Here is a 15,776-nt window from a genome sequence, read left to right on the forward strand (position 1 = left end):
CTGTTTGGGAAAGTTTTCCACTCTTCTCTTTTCATTGTGTCTCTGCTGCTGCTGCTGCTGCTGCTAAGTCACTTCAGTCGTGTCCGACTCTGTGCAACCCCATAGATGGCAGCACACCAGGCTCCCCCGTCCCTGGGATTCTCCAGGCAAGAACACTGGAGTGGGTTGCCATTTCCTTCTCCAATGCATGAAAGTGAAAAGGGAAAGTGAAGTCGCTCAGTTGTGTCTGACTCTTTGCGACCCCATGGACTGCAGCCCACCAGGCTCCCCCGTCCCTGGGATTCTCCAGGCAAGAACACTGGAGTGGGTTGCCATTTCCTTCTCCAATGCATGAAAGTGAAAAGGGAACGTGAAGTCACTCAGTTGTGTCTGACTCTTTGCGACCGCATGGACTGCAGCCCACCAGGCTCCTCCATCCATGGGGTTTTCCAGGCAAGAGTACTGGAGTGGGGCCATTGCCTTCTCTGCATTGTGTCTCTAATGGTCACTTAATATGCTCAAGGCTTCCTGATCATAAATGACCATAAAACACATCTCATCAGAGTGACTGTACTGAGCATTTAATGCTGTTTAACACAAATGTACAGAGAAGGCGATGGCACCCCACTCCAGTACTCTCGCCTGGAAAATCCCATGGACAGAGGAGTCTGGTAGGCTGCAGTCCATGGGGTTGGTGAGAGTCAGACACTACTGAGCAAGTTCACTTTCACTTTTCACTTTCATGCATTGGAGAAGGAAATGGCATCCCACTCCAGTGTTCTTGCCTGGAGAATCCCAGGGACGGGGGAGCCTGGTGGGCTGCCGTCTATGGTGTCGCACAGAGTCAGACACGACTGAAGTGACTTAGCAGCAGCAGCAGCAACACACATGTAATGCATGAGGCCAAACCATGACATGGATCCAGTTATCACTTGACCTCACTTAGAAATTTGTATATTTTTTCTTAAATCTGTCAGTGAAGTAGGGAACGTAAAAGTACTTTGAGGGAGGAGGGAGGAGGGTTCAGGATGGGGAACACGTGTCTACCTGGGGCGGATTCATGTTGATATATGGCAAAACCAACACAATACTGTAAAGTTAAAAAAATTAAATTAAAAAAAAAAAGAAAACCAAAAAAAAAAAAAAAAAAGAATTCTTTGAACATCCCAAAGAACTAAAGAAATTAGTATCAGGATGATTCTTATACAAGACACTCATTTTCATCCAAATACAATTATTAAATTATTAATCTCCACTTACAAATAATTTCTCTCCAGAAAAACAAGTCTTTCCCCAATGTTACTTTTGTGGCCATAACTAGAATTAACAGTCTAATATTTTAGTTGTCATAATAAAACCGTTGTAACATTTACTTAACATAAGTAACTGCCAGGCACTTTTCTAAGCCTTTTTACCTGTGCTTATTTATGAAATTCATGGAATATTGAGTCCAGTTAATATTCTTTTGTGCTTCCCTGATAGCTCAGTTGCCTGCAATGCAGGAGACCCTAGTTCGATTCATGGGTCAGGAAGATCCTCTGGAGAAGGGATAGGCTACCCACTCCAGTGTTCTGGCCTGGAGATTTCCACAGACTGTATAGTCCATGGGGTCACAATCAGTCAGACACGGCTGTGCGACTTTCACTTCAATATTATTTTGGAAAAATGAGGAAACAGTGTATGATAGAGTTTTATGTCCTTTAAGTCACACACTACTGGAGGCAGATAGGGAAACCAAACTCGACTGTTTTGCAGCCTGGAGGATACTGCCAGACACATAAAACACAGCATTGCCATGTATCCTCTCCAAAATGTCCCTGAGGACACAAAGAATTCTCTGAAATTCATAGTCAATCAAAAAAAATAAATAAATAAACTGGTTCTCACTTTTATGGAGTGATTTCATAATTCAAGTGCTTTTGATCACTAAGAAATGCAAAAAGGCAACTGTCTCACTATACTCATTGCAGCAGTCCCAACAAGGAAAACATTTCACAGGGCAGAATTTCAAGTGTTGAGTTCTTCAGAATTAAATACCCTGCAATAACAAAGATGTCCTTCAAATGGTCATTGATAGAAAATATATTAGCTATTAACACAGAGGAGGCGCAGCTAGGTAACATTGCAGCATTGTTTTTGTTGACCTAAAAAATTATCAGCAGTTAAGCATGGCAACCCACTCCAGTACTCTTGCCTGGAGAATCCCATGGCTAGAGGAGCCTGGTAGGTAGGCTGCAGTCCATGGGGTCGCTAAGAGTCGGACACGACTGAGCGACTTCACTTTCACTTTTCACTTTAATGCATTGGAGAAGGAAATAACAACACACTCCATTGTTCTTGCCTGGAGAATCCCAGGGACGGGGGAGCCTGGTGGGCTGCCTCTATGGGGTTGCACAGAGTTGGACACCACCACAGGACTGAAGCCACTTAGCAGCAGCAGCAAGCATTTAACAAAGTAGCAAAATCTTTCAACACATTTCCATCCTACTGAGGGTTCTACAGCGCCCCCAGTGGTTTTGATCCATCTCACAAGTATGAAACTTGAATGTGCTTCTCTAGCTGCCAGGATAATAGCAGGTTTATAATTTAAGCCTAGAATATTCCTAGCCATGCTGTCTTCCCAGATGACCATGTCAGGAGATTACACTCAGTGCTGTCACTGTTCTCAGCCCAGGGGACAGGGAGGTAAGTGGGTGCAGATGGCCAGTTAGACCTCCTCTGGGCTGAGATGGAAAGTCAGGTCAGCAAGAGGCATGTGGGCTCCCATGGGAAGAACGTGAGCTTAGGCTGAGTTCTGACTTAGTTTTTGCTGTGAATTTTGTAAGTTACAAGTCCTCTGGACACAAGCAAAAGTGAGTGGATTTATGAACCTGAAGGTCACTTCAAGTTCAAAAATCATATAATCTATCTGCTCATCAGCATGATCTGATAAAAGCTACTTGTTTTTTCCCAGGTATTTTTTTTTCAATTCATGAACTCTTATTTTATTTAGAGAAGTTTGACACAGTTACCAAAAAAAAAAAAAAAATCAAAGGACACTTAAATGTCAATGCTATATTGTGCATCTTCTCAAATATTTTTACATGTGTATAGAAGCAACTTGACTTTTCCTTTACATGAAAATGGGGATTAGAATGCATATTATTTTGAATTTTCAAGGGAATCTTTTATCATGGACACACTTTCATAAAGGCAACAGTGTGCTATACAACAATTTATTTAGGTATTTTAAGATGATGGACATTTAAGTTCTAATTTTTCACTATGAGAAGGCTAAAATGAATAAGCATCTATTGTTTCTGGATGTATCACATTTCTGGGGTGAAATATCTGATAATTTAGAATTGTGATTGGTAGAGCCAAGGTATCTCCTCCCTGAAATTTTCTAGATATTCAACCAAAATGTAAGGAAATGATTTCTCTATGCATTTGCTAACATGAGACATATCAATTATAGTGTTACAAATGCATTGGGGAAAAGAATTGATCAATAGTAAGTGTAGGGATCTTCTTCCTACATTTATTATTTATGCTTGTTCTTTCTGTAAAATATTTGTATTTGTTGCCCATTTTTAATCAAGTCCTGGGCCACTTACTTATTGACTGCATGTTGCTCTTTCTATGCTGGCATATTTCTAGACATGGTGGGGAGACTCTCAGGGTGTCTCCACAATCCCTGACTTCTGGTGTTTGTGTTGTATAGTTCTCTGCCTCTTGAGGTGGGCAGGACCCGGGTCTCATTTCTAATCCATGGAATAATGTAAGAGTGACGTTCTGCATATGTCTGTGTGCCCATGATCACCCAATAATGTATAACACCATGGCACCCTACTTGCTGGGATCTCTCTCTCCTTTCCTGGCTTTGAGCCATGTTGGGAAGCCCCAGGCGGAAAGGAGCCATGGATGGCCTCTCAAGGAACTGAAAATATAGTCTGGCCAATGGCTAGTGGTAAAATTAAGCTCTCAGTCCTACAGTCCCAAGTAACAGAATTCTGCCAGCCGCCTGAGTTGTCTCAGGACTGGGTCCTTCCCCAGCTGAACTTCAGAAGAGACTACAGTACCCGGGCAATGCCTTGATTCAGTCTTGTCAGACCATGTGCAGAGGGCATGTGACCCAGCTAAACTGTGCATAGACCCCAACCCACAGAAACTGTAATCCTGCCTGCTGTTCAAGCTGCTGAGTTTGTGGTAGTAATGCTAAACAGCAGTAGCTAGCTGATAGTGTTAGGAGGAAGACGCCCCTCCAGCTGTCCTTCATGACACAGCTTTCCGGCTCTTAACTGTTCCCTGCGGTGTGCAGACCTGGATAAACGTGTGGGCCTGAGGACTGCATGACGTGATCTTGCTACGAACATCTTCAACTTTGACTTCAGCCTCTCCTAAACTGGGACAAAGAATGAACTCTCACTAAAAGGCATAAAAATGTGGCCCAAATACATTTTTTCTGATTTTAAGGCTTCAGTAAATGACACAAGATCTCTCATTTATGAAATTTTTCCCTTCTCACAAATTTTTGGTTTTACATACAAAAGTAAGAAAACCCACCACCACTTCACATAACACTTCACAGTTTTATACCCACTCTTTTTTAAAAGGTCGCTTATTCATGTCAATGTATGGCAAAAACCACTACAATATTGTAAAGTAATTAGCCTCCAATTGAAATAAATAAATTTTTTTAAAAAAGGTTGCTTATTGTCCATCCATCATAAAACTGAAAGAAAAACACATTTGCCAGGAGCTATAAATCATACCTCCCAGTTTGGCATGGCTACAGTTTTGGTACTTTTGGGTCAGAAGACCTCTTATTTTCTAAACACCTGGATGCCTTGTCGCATCTACATGTTTTGTTGCCACTAGAGAACAATGGGAAGGTAATTGTGTAATTGCAGTGGTTAAAGAAAGAGACTGATTACTTCCTTTTTGTTCTGTAATCCTCTTATAAAATTCTTTCAAATTAAAAAGCAGAGAGAAAATAGCCATGAAGATCAAAATGACAATTGTAGGTTGACATATCTAAACACGGTCTAATATCATTAAATTATTATCACTAGAAGAGGAAAAAATTACAAACACCCCAGATACCTTACTTTGTATACAAAGAGAAACAATTATGAGGAAGAAACACGGATGAATCGAATAAGCTTGGCAAAGTAATAACCTGGGTATAGGATTTCAAAGCTAATTATTCTGACATGTTCTAGCTTAGGTATGTGAATAAATAAATCATGCATCTGTTCAGTTAGGTCGCTCAGTCGTGTGGGACTCTTTGCGACCCCATGGACTGCAGCATGCCAGGCCTCCCTGTCCATCACCTACTCCCGGGGTTTACTCAAACTCACCTGAAAAAAATCGTGACTGATACCTTGCACAGGTCATCTCTCCCCTACGAGTCTTTTCACAGAACAGTTTTGACACATTAGTCAAAACTCACACACACACACACAAAACACAATCAGGTATGGGAGAACAGTGGTTATTCACGGTGAAACTGTGAATGTGCATGTGAGCAGCAGGGTAGTCTGATGGCTGTAAGATTCCCCGCCCAAGTCAGGTAAGGTCTGACCCACTGGGCATGTGAGGAAAAGAAGAGCGAGGCCTGAAAAAGACATGCATCTTCGTATTTCAGGAACCAGTCTCAGAGCAGCAGTGTACATGCCTCGTTTGGCTCTCAGGACCCACAGAAGAATTTCGGGGGAGGAGTCCACTAAGCCTCAGTATGCATGGGTCTATCTTCACATTGTCCTCTGCACCCTGCTGCCTGTCCTCGGGCCAGTCCTCACACACCTTTCTCACTCGTTCTGTCCCTTTTCCCTCTCCTCCATTCCTTGAGAGGCGGTATGAAGACCCCAGCTCTCACAGGAACCCCCCTCCCACATCTGCATGACCCTCAATATCTCTGACACAGTTTGTATAATCACTCATCAAAGTTAAGTTGCTTCAGTTTTCATTTTGTTTTGAAGAGCGTAAGCTTCATGAGGGGCATCACTCATTCAAAGTCTTCTTTGTTCAAGAGGGGAGGTAAATACCAGGTACTTGTCAACTCCAGTGACACTGAACTGAGTGATTTGAGTGGGCGCCTGCCCTAACTCTTCAAGTGAGCAGAAGGATGACCATAATCCTACTGATAGTCTAGACATCCCAAGTCTCTTCTCTGGCCACAGAACTTCATTGCTGAGTATGGTAACTGACTAGAAACATACATCCACCTGGGCTTCCCAGGGCTGCTAGTGGTAAAGAACCCACCTGCCAATGCAGGAGATGTAAGAGATGCAGGTTCGATCCCTGGGTCGGGAAGATTCCCTGGTGGAGGACGTGGAAACCCACTCCAGCATTCCTGCCTGGAGCATCCCAAAGACAGAGGAGTCTGGCGGGGTCCTGGGAAGGAGCTCACAGGGCTGCAGAGTTAGACATGACTAAAGTGACTGACAGCACATGCATACATTTCCCTCCAGTGATAGCAGCTCCTCCCAGATGCTTAAATATATAAATAAACATAATTATAATAAACATAATAAATAAACATAATTCTACCTAATACTGAGATGACTTTTCTCACTTGACTTTCCCTTGTTATTATCTCCACAATTTTTTAAAGTATAAGGATTTACATTTTGAAACTGTCATATTGTTTCCATATAAAACAGTGCATATATATTGAGCAGGTAGTCCGCAGATGCCCTGCGACCTCATTTCTAGAGCCATAAACAAAGGAAAACTCTAATGGCTGGATTTAAGTTGTTCACAATAATCATATTTTGTAAAGAAAGGAGAACAAGAATGAGACAGAACAAGAAAGGCAAGATTGATGCTGGAAAATTTTACATTTCCAGTGTAGGAAGGGAAGTATCTGCTCCATTTTGTTAATTTCTTGTAAAAATGTGACCCTTCTTATGTTGTCAGGGTTCCTCCTCTATTATGTATGAAGTGTCAATCACACCCTGCAAGTCTTAACTATCCACAGCTGTATTACACATCAAAGTACATCACTTTCCTAACCACACACAAAAAGTCTGAAACGGAGACAGAAGCTATTGACAGCCTTTGAACACAGTCTGTGGTTCATTCTTTGAAAGAAAAGTGAATATTCTTAAGCCCAGGAGAACCCATGTTCCTCAGAAGGAGCTGTGTTTAACTTTCTGTATCTCTGAAGATTATCCATCTGCATAAAAGTCAAAGGTCTCTAATGTTGATTTTCTATTTACTGATAGAAAAAGGAAGTGAAAATTCACTCAGAGAGTTCTGGGGTTTTAAAAACCAGAAGCAGGTCAAGGGTGCAGAATTTTATAGTAACAGGCATAGTGAGAGCCCACCCCATATTCTGCATGATATAAACTCTGTGTTGACAATTATTCACTTTTAAAAGATTAATAAAGGCATTTTCTATTAACAACAAGAGGAAACATAAGTAAGTTTCTGTGAAGAAAAGCATAGAGATTCACCAGGCATCTAGAAAAGAACTGCTTAGAATTCACAATTAATTTCAAAGGTTTTTAATTCATTAGAGAACATTTCCTGAATAATTCCAATTTTAATCTAACACTTAGCTCCTTCTTCTACAACACTAACCTTATCAGAGTATACTAAAGAGTAAAAGGAAAAAAAAATGTAAACTAATTTATTCTTACAGTATTTTTATATGAAAGACTACAATAATCCCTTGAAGTCATCCCATAATGTAAACACTACAGACAAGGAACTTGAATCTCAGCTTAGTTGTAAAATCATTAAAAAAAAAAAGGATTAAACAGCATAGAATGATGAACTCTGATAATGGAGACACTAAAGATAAAGAAGAAATCTGAAATAATTGCAGTTTCATTATGTAGCATATTATGTAGTTTCAATATGAAATCAGGGTGGGCTAATTAGCCTATGAATACTCTGTGAAGAGGTTATTAGGTTTTGAGGCCTCTAACTGAAAGGAAAGTTGGAATAGATATATAGATAGATAGATAGATAGATGCACAGACAGACAGATCTCTGACACCACTCAGAACTAGTATTGAGAATCACTTGAGGGGAGAAGCCTTGAAACTTGCATTTAAAGACCTCAAGTGGTCAGTATGCACACACACTTTGCAAAAGATTATTCAAAAACTCAACATCAAGACCACAATGCCAATATCTTCAATAACAATGGGAACCTGTTTAGTACCCAAAACATACACTGGAGAGATGCTTGATGTCCTCAAAAGCTGCTCTGCTTCCTTTGAGATCCACGTGGCTTAAAGTTATCTGAATAATTCCATTATTATCCATTATGATGATAAATCCCAGATAATAGATCCATTACCTTGGATTTGCATTTACAATATCAACATGTTATATGAGATTTCTTGGATCTTACCAAGGTGCAGGGCCTCCAAAAATGAATACAACTCCAAAAATAACTGAATAAAGATGCTTAGAATCAAGCTAATGTTTTATGCCACTTAAGTCTCAGGTTGTAACAATATCCTAAAAGTGACTCACTGGTGAAAACCTGGGAAGTAATACCAGCTTGATTCTTTCGTGCCTGTTTCCCTTGATCTCATGGTAGTAACAAGGATAATTTTTAAATCACAAAGCATTATTCATCACTTCTGGCTTTACAGACAATGGGGGCAAAATCACGTTAAGATTATAAGTATTAAGATGGAAGCATCTCTTTTATTCTACTTATATTTGGAGAGAATGACAACAGTGAAATACCCCTTTTATAGCTTTCCCAAAGCTAAAACTAGTGCAGGATAAAGCAGGAGGATTTCAACCAATAAGTTGGAAAATGCATGAGAAGCATTAAAGTAGTTATTTTTAATACTTGCCCATGCCTGCATGTTTTTTTTTTTCATTCATCAAAGAAGTTTTAGCAAGAGACACATGTGGCAAGAGATACACAGAGTGGGTTAAAGTCACAGGGATTCTAAATCAAGTTTATTTGTTGAAGTGTTATTCCTAAGTAGAACGCTTCCCACATATGCAGAAGGAGGTTTTGTTCAATGGGATGGGTGATGTCTCCTCCGTCTGGAACAAAGGTGTCCAAGACTAAAGACAAACCCACAGCCTCCCTACAGCGCTGAGGGCCCTTTCTTTCCCCCAAACTAGGGCATGGTAGATATGGTTTAAGGAAATTGCAGCTAAATTCAAAAATATTTAAAAAAAAAAAGGGAAAAGAAAAAATGTGTTTCAAAGAGGTTGATGTGTGGGGAGAGGGGAGAGTATACACTGTACATTATTTCCATAAAGCTGTCACAATTAGTTTTAGCCAGTTCAGTGAAACAATTTTCTTTTATTCTTTTTTTCCATAATGGGGATTTTAATTCTGGTATTTATCCATTTGAGTACTAGGGTCTAAATTCCACCCTACATATAGACAGATTAATTTTGTCAAAGAACATTTAAGGTCATCTTAACATCACTGTAGAAGAAGACTTATTTCCTTGCACTTAGGCAAATACCTAAATACGATTATCTGATTTTCATACTCATAGGTTTTTCCCTAAGCCCAGTGGCTGTGCAAGCTGAAGGCAAGCTCAAGGGGTTGATTTCTTTCAGGACCAATTATTTCAGGACCAAGAGTTTTTTTCTGTGCCCCAGATGGCAAATCCAAGCCAACTTTCTTGTTTCAAACATTGGCTTTTTCTGGTTTCCAAAGTGGCCTGACCACACAATGGGACTGGTTTGATTCTATCAGTTACCACCGCTGGTCTAGAAACCCAGCTTCCTAGTCAAGTGGCACAGGTGCCCCGGCAACGCACAGATGTAAATGCTATAGGCTGCAGAGTACCTATCCTTTTAACTCAGATGTCTTCTTCTGATGTGTTAGCTAAACAAATAATACTAAAAGACAATATAGCTTTGTCATCTACTCTGCAAGAAGTACTGAAGCAACTTCTTAATTCTAGAGAGAGATGACCCTCACCAGATATAAAAGGCTAAAGGGAATGTGCAGTTTACGTTACATATATGCAAGTTCTGGTGGCTTATTTTCACTATAAGCTCAGCAGAAAACTTACCAGGGGCCCATTTAGAATTCAGTAGAGCACAGAGTATTTAATATGCCATTTGCATTTTGACAGCTTAGAAATGTCTACACTGGATTTGCTGTTTCGTCTGCAATGAGTGCTAACTGGACACCAGAGACTTTGTTTATCTATTTCTTAAAGGAAGCAGAACAATTTTCTTGACATTTTCAAAGCCCTATCGGTATTTGTTTCAGACCGTCAACTGGAGACTGAGGAAGCATTGCCCCCAGGAGGAGCTGTTTGTGCCTGTAGGAACGTCCACCGCATTCCTGGCACTCTGCCCATCAAGCAGGCCAGCTGAAAGCCAGAATCAAAACAGTGACCCCTGGCCTCTGTGTTAGCGCAGATTCTGACACCTGAGGGAATTCTACCATCAGTTACTACCTGCTACTGCTCCTTGCAACTTGTTTAATGAGACCTCACTGTCCTACCAATTCAAGTTTATAAAATGTGTCATTTAGGAAGAATGCTTCCCCTTTGCTTACCTTTTTAAGGACTTAAAATCCCCAGAGAAGCCTTATATAGGTGCTCCAGAAGCACTAGAGCTATGGGCTGAAGAGTTATAAATTGGAAAAGAAAAACAAAAAAAAATCCCCTTGACAACTCAATAAAAAATAAATGTGATTTGCTAAGCAAATCATGGATGTAGAAATACTAACCTCCCCTTAGATGGCCTGCCTTTTTAGTGTGTGATGGATCAGGGTTTGTCCCTGGAAGTCTCTTCACAGGATTTCCTCTGTTCCCCAGGAGACAGTGCATATAGACACATCGCTGTAGTTGCCTACCCATGAGGATCCCAGCCAGCAAATGAAAGGTCTTAGCATCTATCCTGGTGATGACAGAGGCAACTCATAGAAGTATGAAGGTCTGGGAAACCTTGTCTGTCTGTCTCTCTCTCTCCCTCCCTCTCTCCCTCCCTTCCTCTTCTTGTAAAGGTTTTTGTGGAAATTTGGCAAGGATCGCTTAAATCTTTGCTGGGAGTGTCCGTGAATTTCAGAATCACAGATTTTGAGAAACATCACCTTTCTCTCCCAGGCTTCCTATGGTGAGACTCATAGAGCTACTACATATGTACCTTTAAATTTTAGGACCTTTCTGAATAATGCCTGCAAATAGCTGCATTCTCCTTGCTGCACAAACTGGCAAGACACAACTGAGAGGCAAACTTTCTCCAAACAGCCCGTAGATCAGCCCCGATAAAGAGCGCAATCTGTGTTCAGGGAATGAATTATTCCACCTACTTACTAGATGAAAATGGGAGAGGTTTTCAAGCTTTCTTCCCTTTCCTGGGGTCCCTGCAATTGCGGGGCTTTTAAGGAAGTATGCACACGAGACCCAACCTTCACAATCGCGTTAATAATCCAAAGGAAAAAGAGTATCACAGGGGATTCCCGGTCCCTTCGGCCTCCACAATCAACTACAGCCGTTGACCGCGGTACAGAAGGTACAGCATTTTAAAGACCGCAACCGCGGCCGCCTCCAGCCTCTCACGACTCGCAAACAGGTCACGAATCCCGCCCCACACATCAGAACTGCCCGCCCGCCTTCGCCGCCGCGGGAGCAGCCCCCTGGGCGCGCGCGGCGCGGCCCCCGCATCCCTGGCGACTCCTCGGGGAAGCCCTCCTGCGCTCCGGGGCCCGGGCGCCCCCGGCAGAGGTCCGACCTGGGCCCCCCGGGCGCCCTCTCCGAGGGGACTGCGCCCCAACCCTAGCCCCCCGGGCACACAGGGCCGCGCCAGCGCTGGCGTCACAGCCTCCCGCCCGCATCGCTCTCCCACGCGACCGCTGGCGCTTCCACTCGACCCGGCGGCGCAGAGGGGTCGCGGCCCCGGTCCCCGCGGGGGCGACGGGGAGCCGCGCGCACCCACTGCTGCCTCCATCAGGCAGTAGCGCATTGAGAGCGGCCGCCCGGCCCCTCTACGCGCAATCACACACACACGCACACACACTCGCACCGCGCACGCCAGGGGCCTGGGACCCTGTATTCCATTTCTTGGCTTGTACGGGCGGGACTTGGGACTCCCAGGACACAAGAGGCGCTGTGCTCCCTGCGGCGGCCCCTCCAGGGCGCCCAGGACTTCGCGCCCCGAGCCGGGTGGACCCGGATCCGCCGGAGCAGCCCGGCCCGCGCCCGCGCCCGAGCCCAGCAGCTCGGCCCACCCGCGCGGGGGCGGCATCCGCCCGGCGCACACGTGTGCGGATTATTAAGCAGCCGGGGCAGGGCGGCCGGCGTCTCGGCGCACCAACCCCAGCTAATTGCGGGGGAAGGGCGCGCGGAGCGCGCGGAACCGCGGGGAAGCGAGAGTGCGCTAGGAGGCTGAGCTGCCTGGTGAGGCCCCGCTGCGCTCGGAGCGCGGGGGTGAGGGGCGGGAAGTTGTGCAGAGTTGCGTAGCAGGTGTTTTCACTTCGCGCAGGGGCTTAGTGGGCAAAGCCGGGTCCTGCCCCGACCCTGGACCCATGGAAGGTGCACACCTTCCAGGGACAGCCCTGTTTGCCCTCGACTCTTCTTGCTTCGCGCTCGGTCCCCAGCCAGCCCAGCGCGCCCGGAGGCCGCAGCTCGCCCGGCTCGGCCAGCCGTCCTCCCTGGAGGCTCCACCTGCCGCTCCCTAGGTGGGTCGGCTGGACCCAGCCGGGCAGGGGGGCAGGTCGGTGTCTTGGGGAAGCCTCCCAATCCCCAACAAGCCTGACTCCAGCAACTAACCGAGCGTTTGCGCTCCCTGGGACCCTGGGGCGCATTCCCACGGACACCCTTCTGAAACACCCCGGTGCTTGCGCGGAGGAGCTGGTGCCGAGCTGTGGGCTCTCAAGCAGCCCCGGACGCGGGCGGAGGGGAGGCACGGCGCGGGGACGCTAATCTGCCGTCTCTCCCCAGGCCTGGCCCATCTGGAGTTCCCTGCGGAACCAGAGACGGTCCTCCTTCGCCTTGTCAATCACCCCTGAATCTGGAACGCTGAAGGAATAGAAAATGGGCGGAAAAGAAGATGGAAGAATCTAGAGGAAAAGGGACTTTTATATGGGGAAAGAGCAAACAGCCGACAAAAAAAAAAAAAAAAAAAAAAAATACCCACATGATTTGACTTCATCCTTTTCAAAGGAAAAGAAAGAAAAATAGACGTTTTCGGGAGTGGGACGATACGTGTTGATTGATGTGGGGGGTATACAAGGAGGCTAAAATGAGGAAATGGGGGCAGATAGTTTGCAATGTGACAATCAACACCCCCCTCCCCACCTCTGAATCAAGAGGGACCTTGTTTTCTTTCCCAGAGAATAGACAAGTGCAGGAGCTGGTGCCAGCCCCGGGGTTTCAGCCTGTAGGCTAGTTCGGGGAAAACATCCCCTAACTCGCTTCAAGGAGAACACCAAGTTCACGAGCTCCAAGCCAAGGAGCGACCTGGGGACACTCCTTCCCCTGACCAGGGGGTGGCAGGGCGGGAGAGCCCTGTGACCTGGCGACCATCTCTGAGGCTGAGCCCGGTCCCGGGCTCCCTGCTCTCTCCACGCACCTCGCCAGCTCCTTCCAACTTGCAGGGAACAAAGTCCGGGGAGAGGCAGGTGGGGGCGGCCTGGCCAAGGAGCTCCCCATCACTCCCCGAGGTCGTGGGTGGGGGGGTGCACGGCCCAGCGGCAGGCAGGTTCGCCCGTGGCACCCAAACCCCGAGAGAGCCAGAACTTGCCGGGCCGCCTTGGCCCGGCCCACTTTCCCAGGCGCTCTGGGTCCGGGGAGAAAGTCCCGGAACCACCCGGGCCACCAGGACCCGCTGCTCCCGCATCTCGGAGGAGGCATCGCCGCCAGGCACCACGCAGCTTCACCAACTCGGGGTGGCTTCTTTCTCCCCAACAGCCCCCGGCGGGCGCCGAGAAAAGAGAGGCATTTCGTTTCAGCCCGAGTGAGGGGGAAGGAGGGCGGGGGTGGGGCGCGGGAGATGAGGGTGGGCAGAGGGCGATGCAAGCTGCCTGCCGGCATCGCGATCGCGGGGCGTCCGCGGTGGAGAGCCACCGGCGGAGGCCGGCCCCTCGGCACGCTACCCGCCTCCGAACCGACCCCAGGCTCGCAAGCCGGGCCTCGGAGGGTTCGCGCATCGCCCGGGCAGCCGGCGAGCCCGCCTTACCTTGGGCTGCAGTGAGGAGCCCCGCGCACAGTGCCAGCAGCGCCAGAAGCAGCGACTCGAATTTCCCCCACGCAGTCATGTCTGCAGATATTCCACACGCGCACGACAGCGATGGCTCTTCTCGGACGCGCCCGGCTCCTCCGAGGCACAGCAGGGCTACGGACAGAGCCAGAGAATCACCCGAGGGCGAGGCGAGCTGGGGAGAGATCCCGGTCTCCGGACCGGCCGCGCATCCGACGCCTCCCGCAGGTCTGGGCGCCCGGCTCGCTTCGCTCTCATAGCATCGGGTCCCGAACCCACTGCAGGCAGAGCTGAGCTGCTCCGAGCGCCGACACCGAGCTGCCGGGCCGGGGCCGGGGACGAGCGCCCGCCCAGCCGGGCAGGAAGGCACCGAGGCTGCGAGGCTGCGGGAGGGGGCGAGGCGGAGAGAGGAGCGCGCGCCGCCGGAGAGACCCGGAGCGGAGGCAGCTGGAAAGGCAGCCAGCGAGTGGGAGCCGCGGGAGGGGGGGGAGGAGGCAGGGAGGGGGCGCCGGGGGAGGGAGGAGAGGCAGGCTCGGGAGGGAAGGCGGGGAGCGCGGAAGACAGGCTGCTCGCGGCACAAGGAGCCGCTGCCGCGGCGGCTGGACTCAACCATCCCTTCCCACCGAGAGGGGATGGAGCTGGGACGGCGCCATCCCAGACCCGGCCCGGCCTCGGGCGCCTGGCTCCCCGCGCCGCGCCGGGCCGCGCTCTCCCGCGCTCTCCCCGCGCGCCGCCGCGCACAGGCTGGGGAAGGAGACTTGTTGGGCGTCGGGCGGGGGACGCCCGCGCCCCCCACCCGGACGAGGCCAAGCCAGTGGGCAGCTCGGCGACCTGGAGGGGTCCTGGGAGGGCAGAGGCTGGCCGCCATCCGCCGGTCTCACTTCGTGCCTGGCCGGGGAGAAGCCCCCCCGGCGTAACTTGGGAAAGAAACGCAGTAGCAAAGAGAACCGCCGAGGCTCTAGCTCCAAGGGCGGAGATCAGCCTCGGTTTATTTGATTTCGAGATCGTGTTTGGCAAGATGACGAAACGGCAAGGAGCTATTCTGATGTCCTGACTTAGGTCAACCACGCACAAACCGAGGTTGGGCATAAAGTCAAAATGAGGAAGGGTGTTTGTCGAGGACAGATAGTGGGGTCTGATGATGAGAGGTGGCGCCGTAGGCACACCTACAGGTGAAACCCTATAGGAAATGAAATGGGTTGGTAAGGACTTGCGGAGAAAGGAGAGCTTCTTTTCTGAATCTGCAAAGGGATGAACCGAGCGGACAGAAAGCAGAGCTCTGGAACCCGGCGGTTGACAGAATGAACCCGTTTTCACCCAACTCCCCACAGAGGAGGTGTGTTCATGCAATCTGGAGGGACAAGACAAGGCATTTTAGGGGAAGGTTCATAGAAAATAGAAGCCATCGGTGAATGCTAGTTCTTCTGCAAAGGGGCGTTTCAAGGATTCCCCATTCGCCACCAAAATGGGTTAAATAATTCCTTTACGGAATTGGAGGAACCAGAACATGGAAACCCCACACCTTGGTAAGAGAGGACTATACCCTGTGCCCAGAAGGGTCTGAACACCAGCAGCGCTAAATGCTGTATCGCCCACATTGCTGGGTGATTTGGTGAAGAGCCCACTGTTGGCAGTGGGTCATGAGCTTCAGTCCACCTGCA

At 47.8% G+C, this 15,776-nt stretch overlaps 1 protein-coding gene across 3 annotated transcripts in view; it reads right to left on the reverse strand.

Annotated features, from left to right (window-relative positions):
• The window catches only part of CSMD1 (CUB and Sushi multiple domains 1), a 2,076,272-nt gene extending 2,061,197 nt beyond the window's left edge, over window positions 1-15,075 (reverse strand). For all 3 annotated transcript variants that reach the window (XR_003509135.1, XM_027530260.1, XM_027530259.1), the window contains exon 1: window positions 14,095-15,075. Coding sequence is in view for 2 of the 3 variants with exons in the window: in XM_027530260.1 (XP_027386061.1) it covers window positions 14,095-14,983 (889 nt within the window). In the remaining variant the exon portion in view is untranslated. The remainder of the gene's footprint in view (window positions 1-14,094) is intronic.
• Between the last annotated feature and the right edge of the window lie 701 nt (window positions 15,076-15,776).

Source organism: Bos indicus x Bos taurus, chromosome 27, assembly GCF_003369695.1.
Source record: "Bos indicus x Bos taurus breed Angus x Brahman F1 hybrid chromosome 27, Bos_hybrid_MaternalHap_v2.0, whole genome shotgun sequence".
Taxonomy (NCBI): domain Eukaryota; kingdom Metazoa; phylum Chordata; class Mammalia; order Artiodactyla; family Bovidae; genus Bos; species Bos indicus x Bos taurus.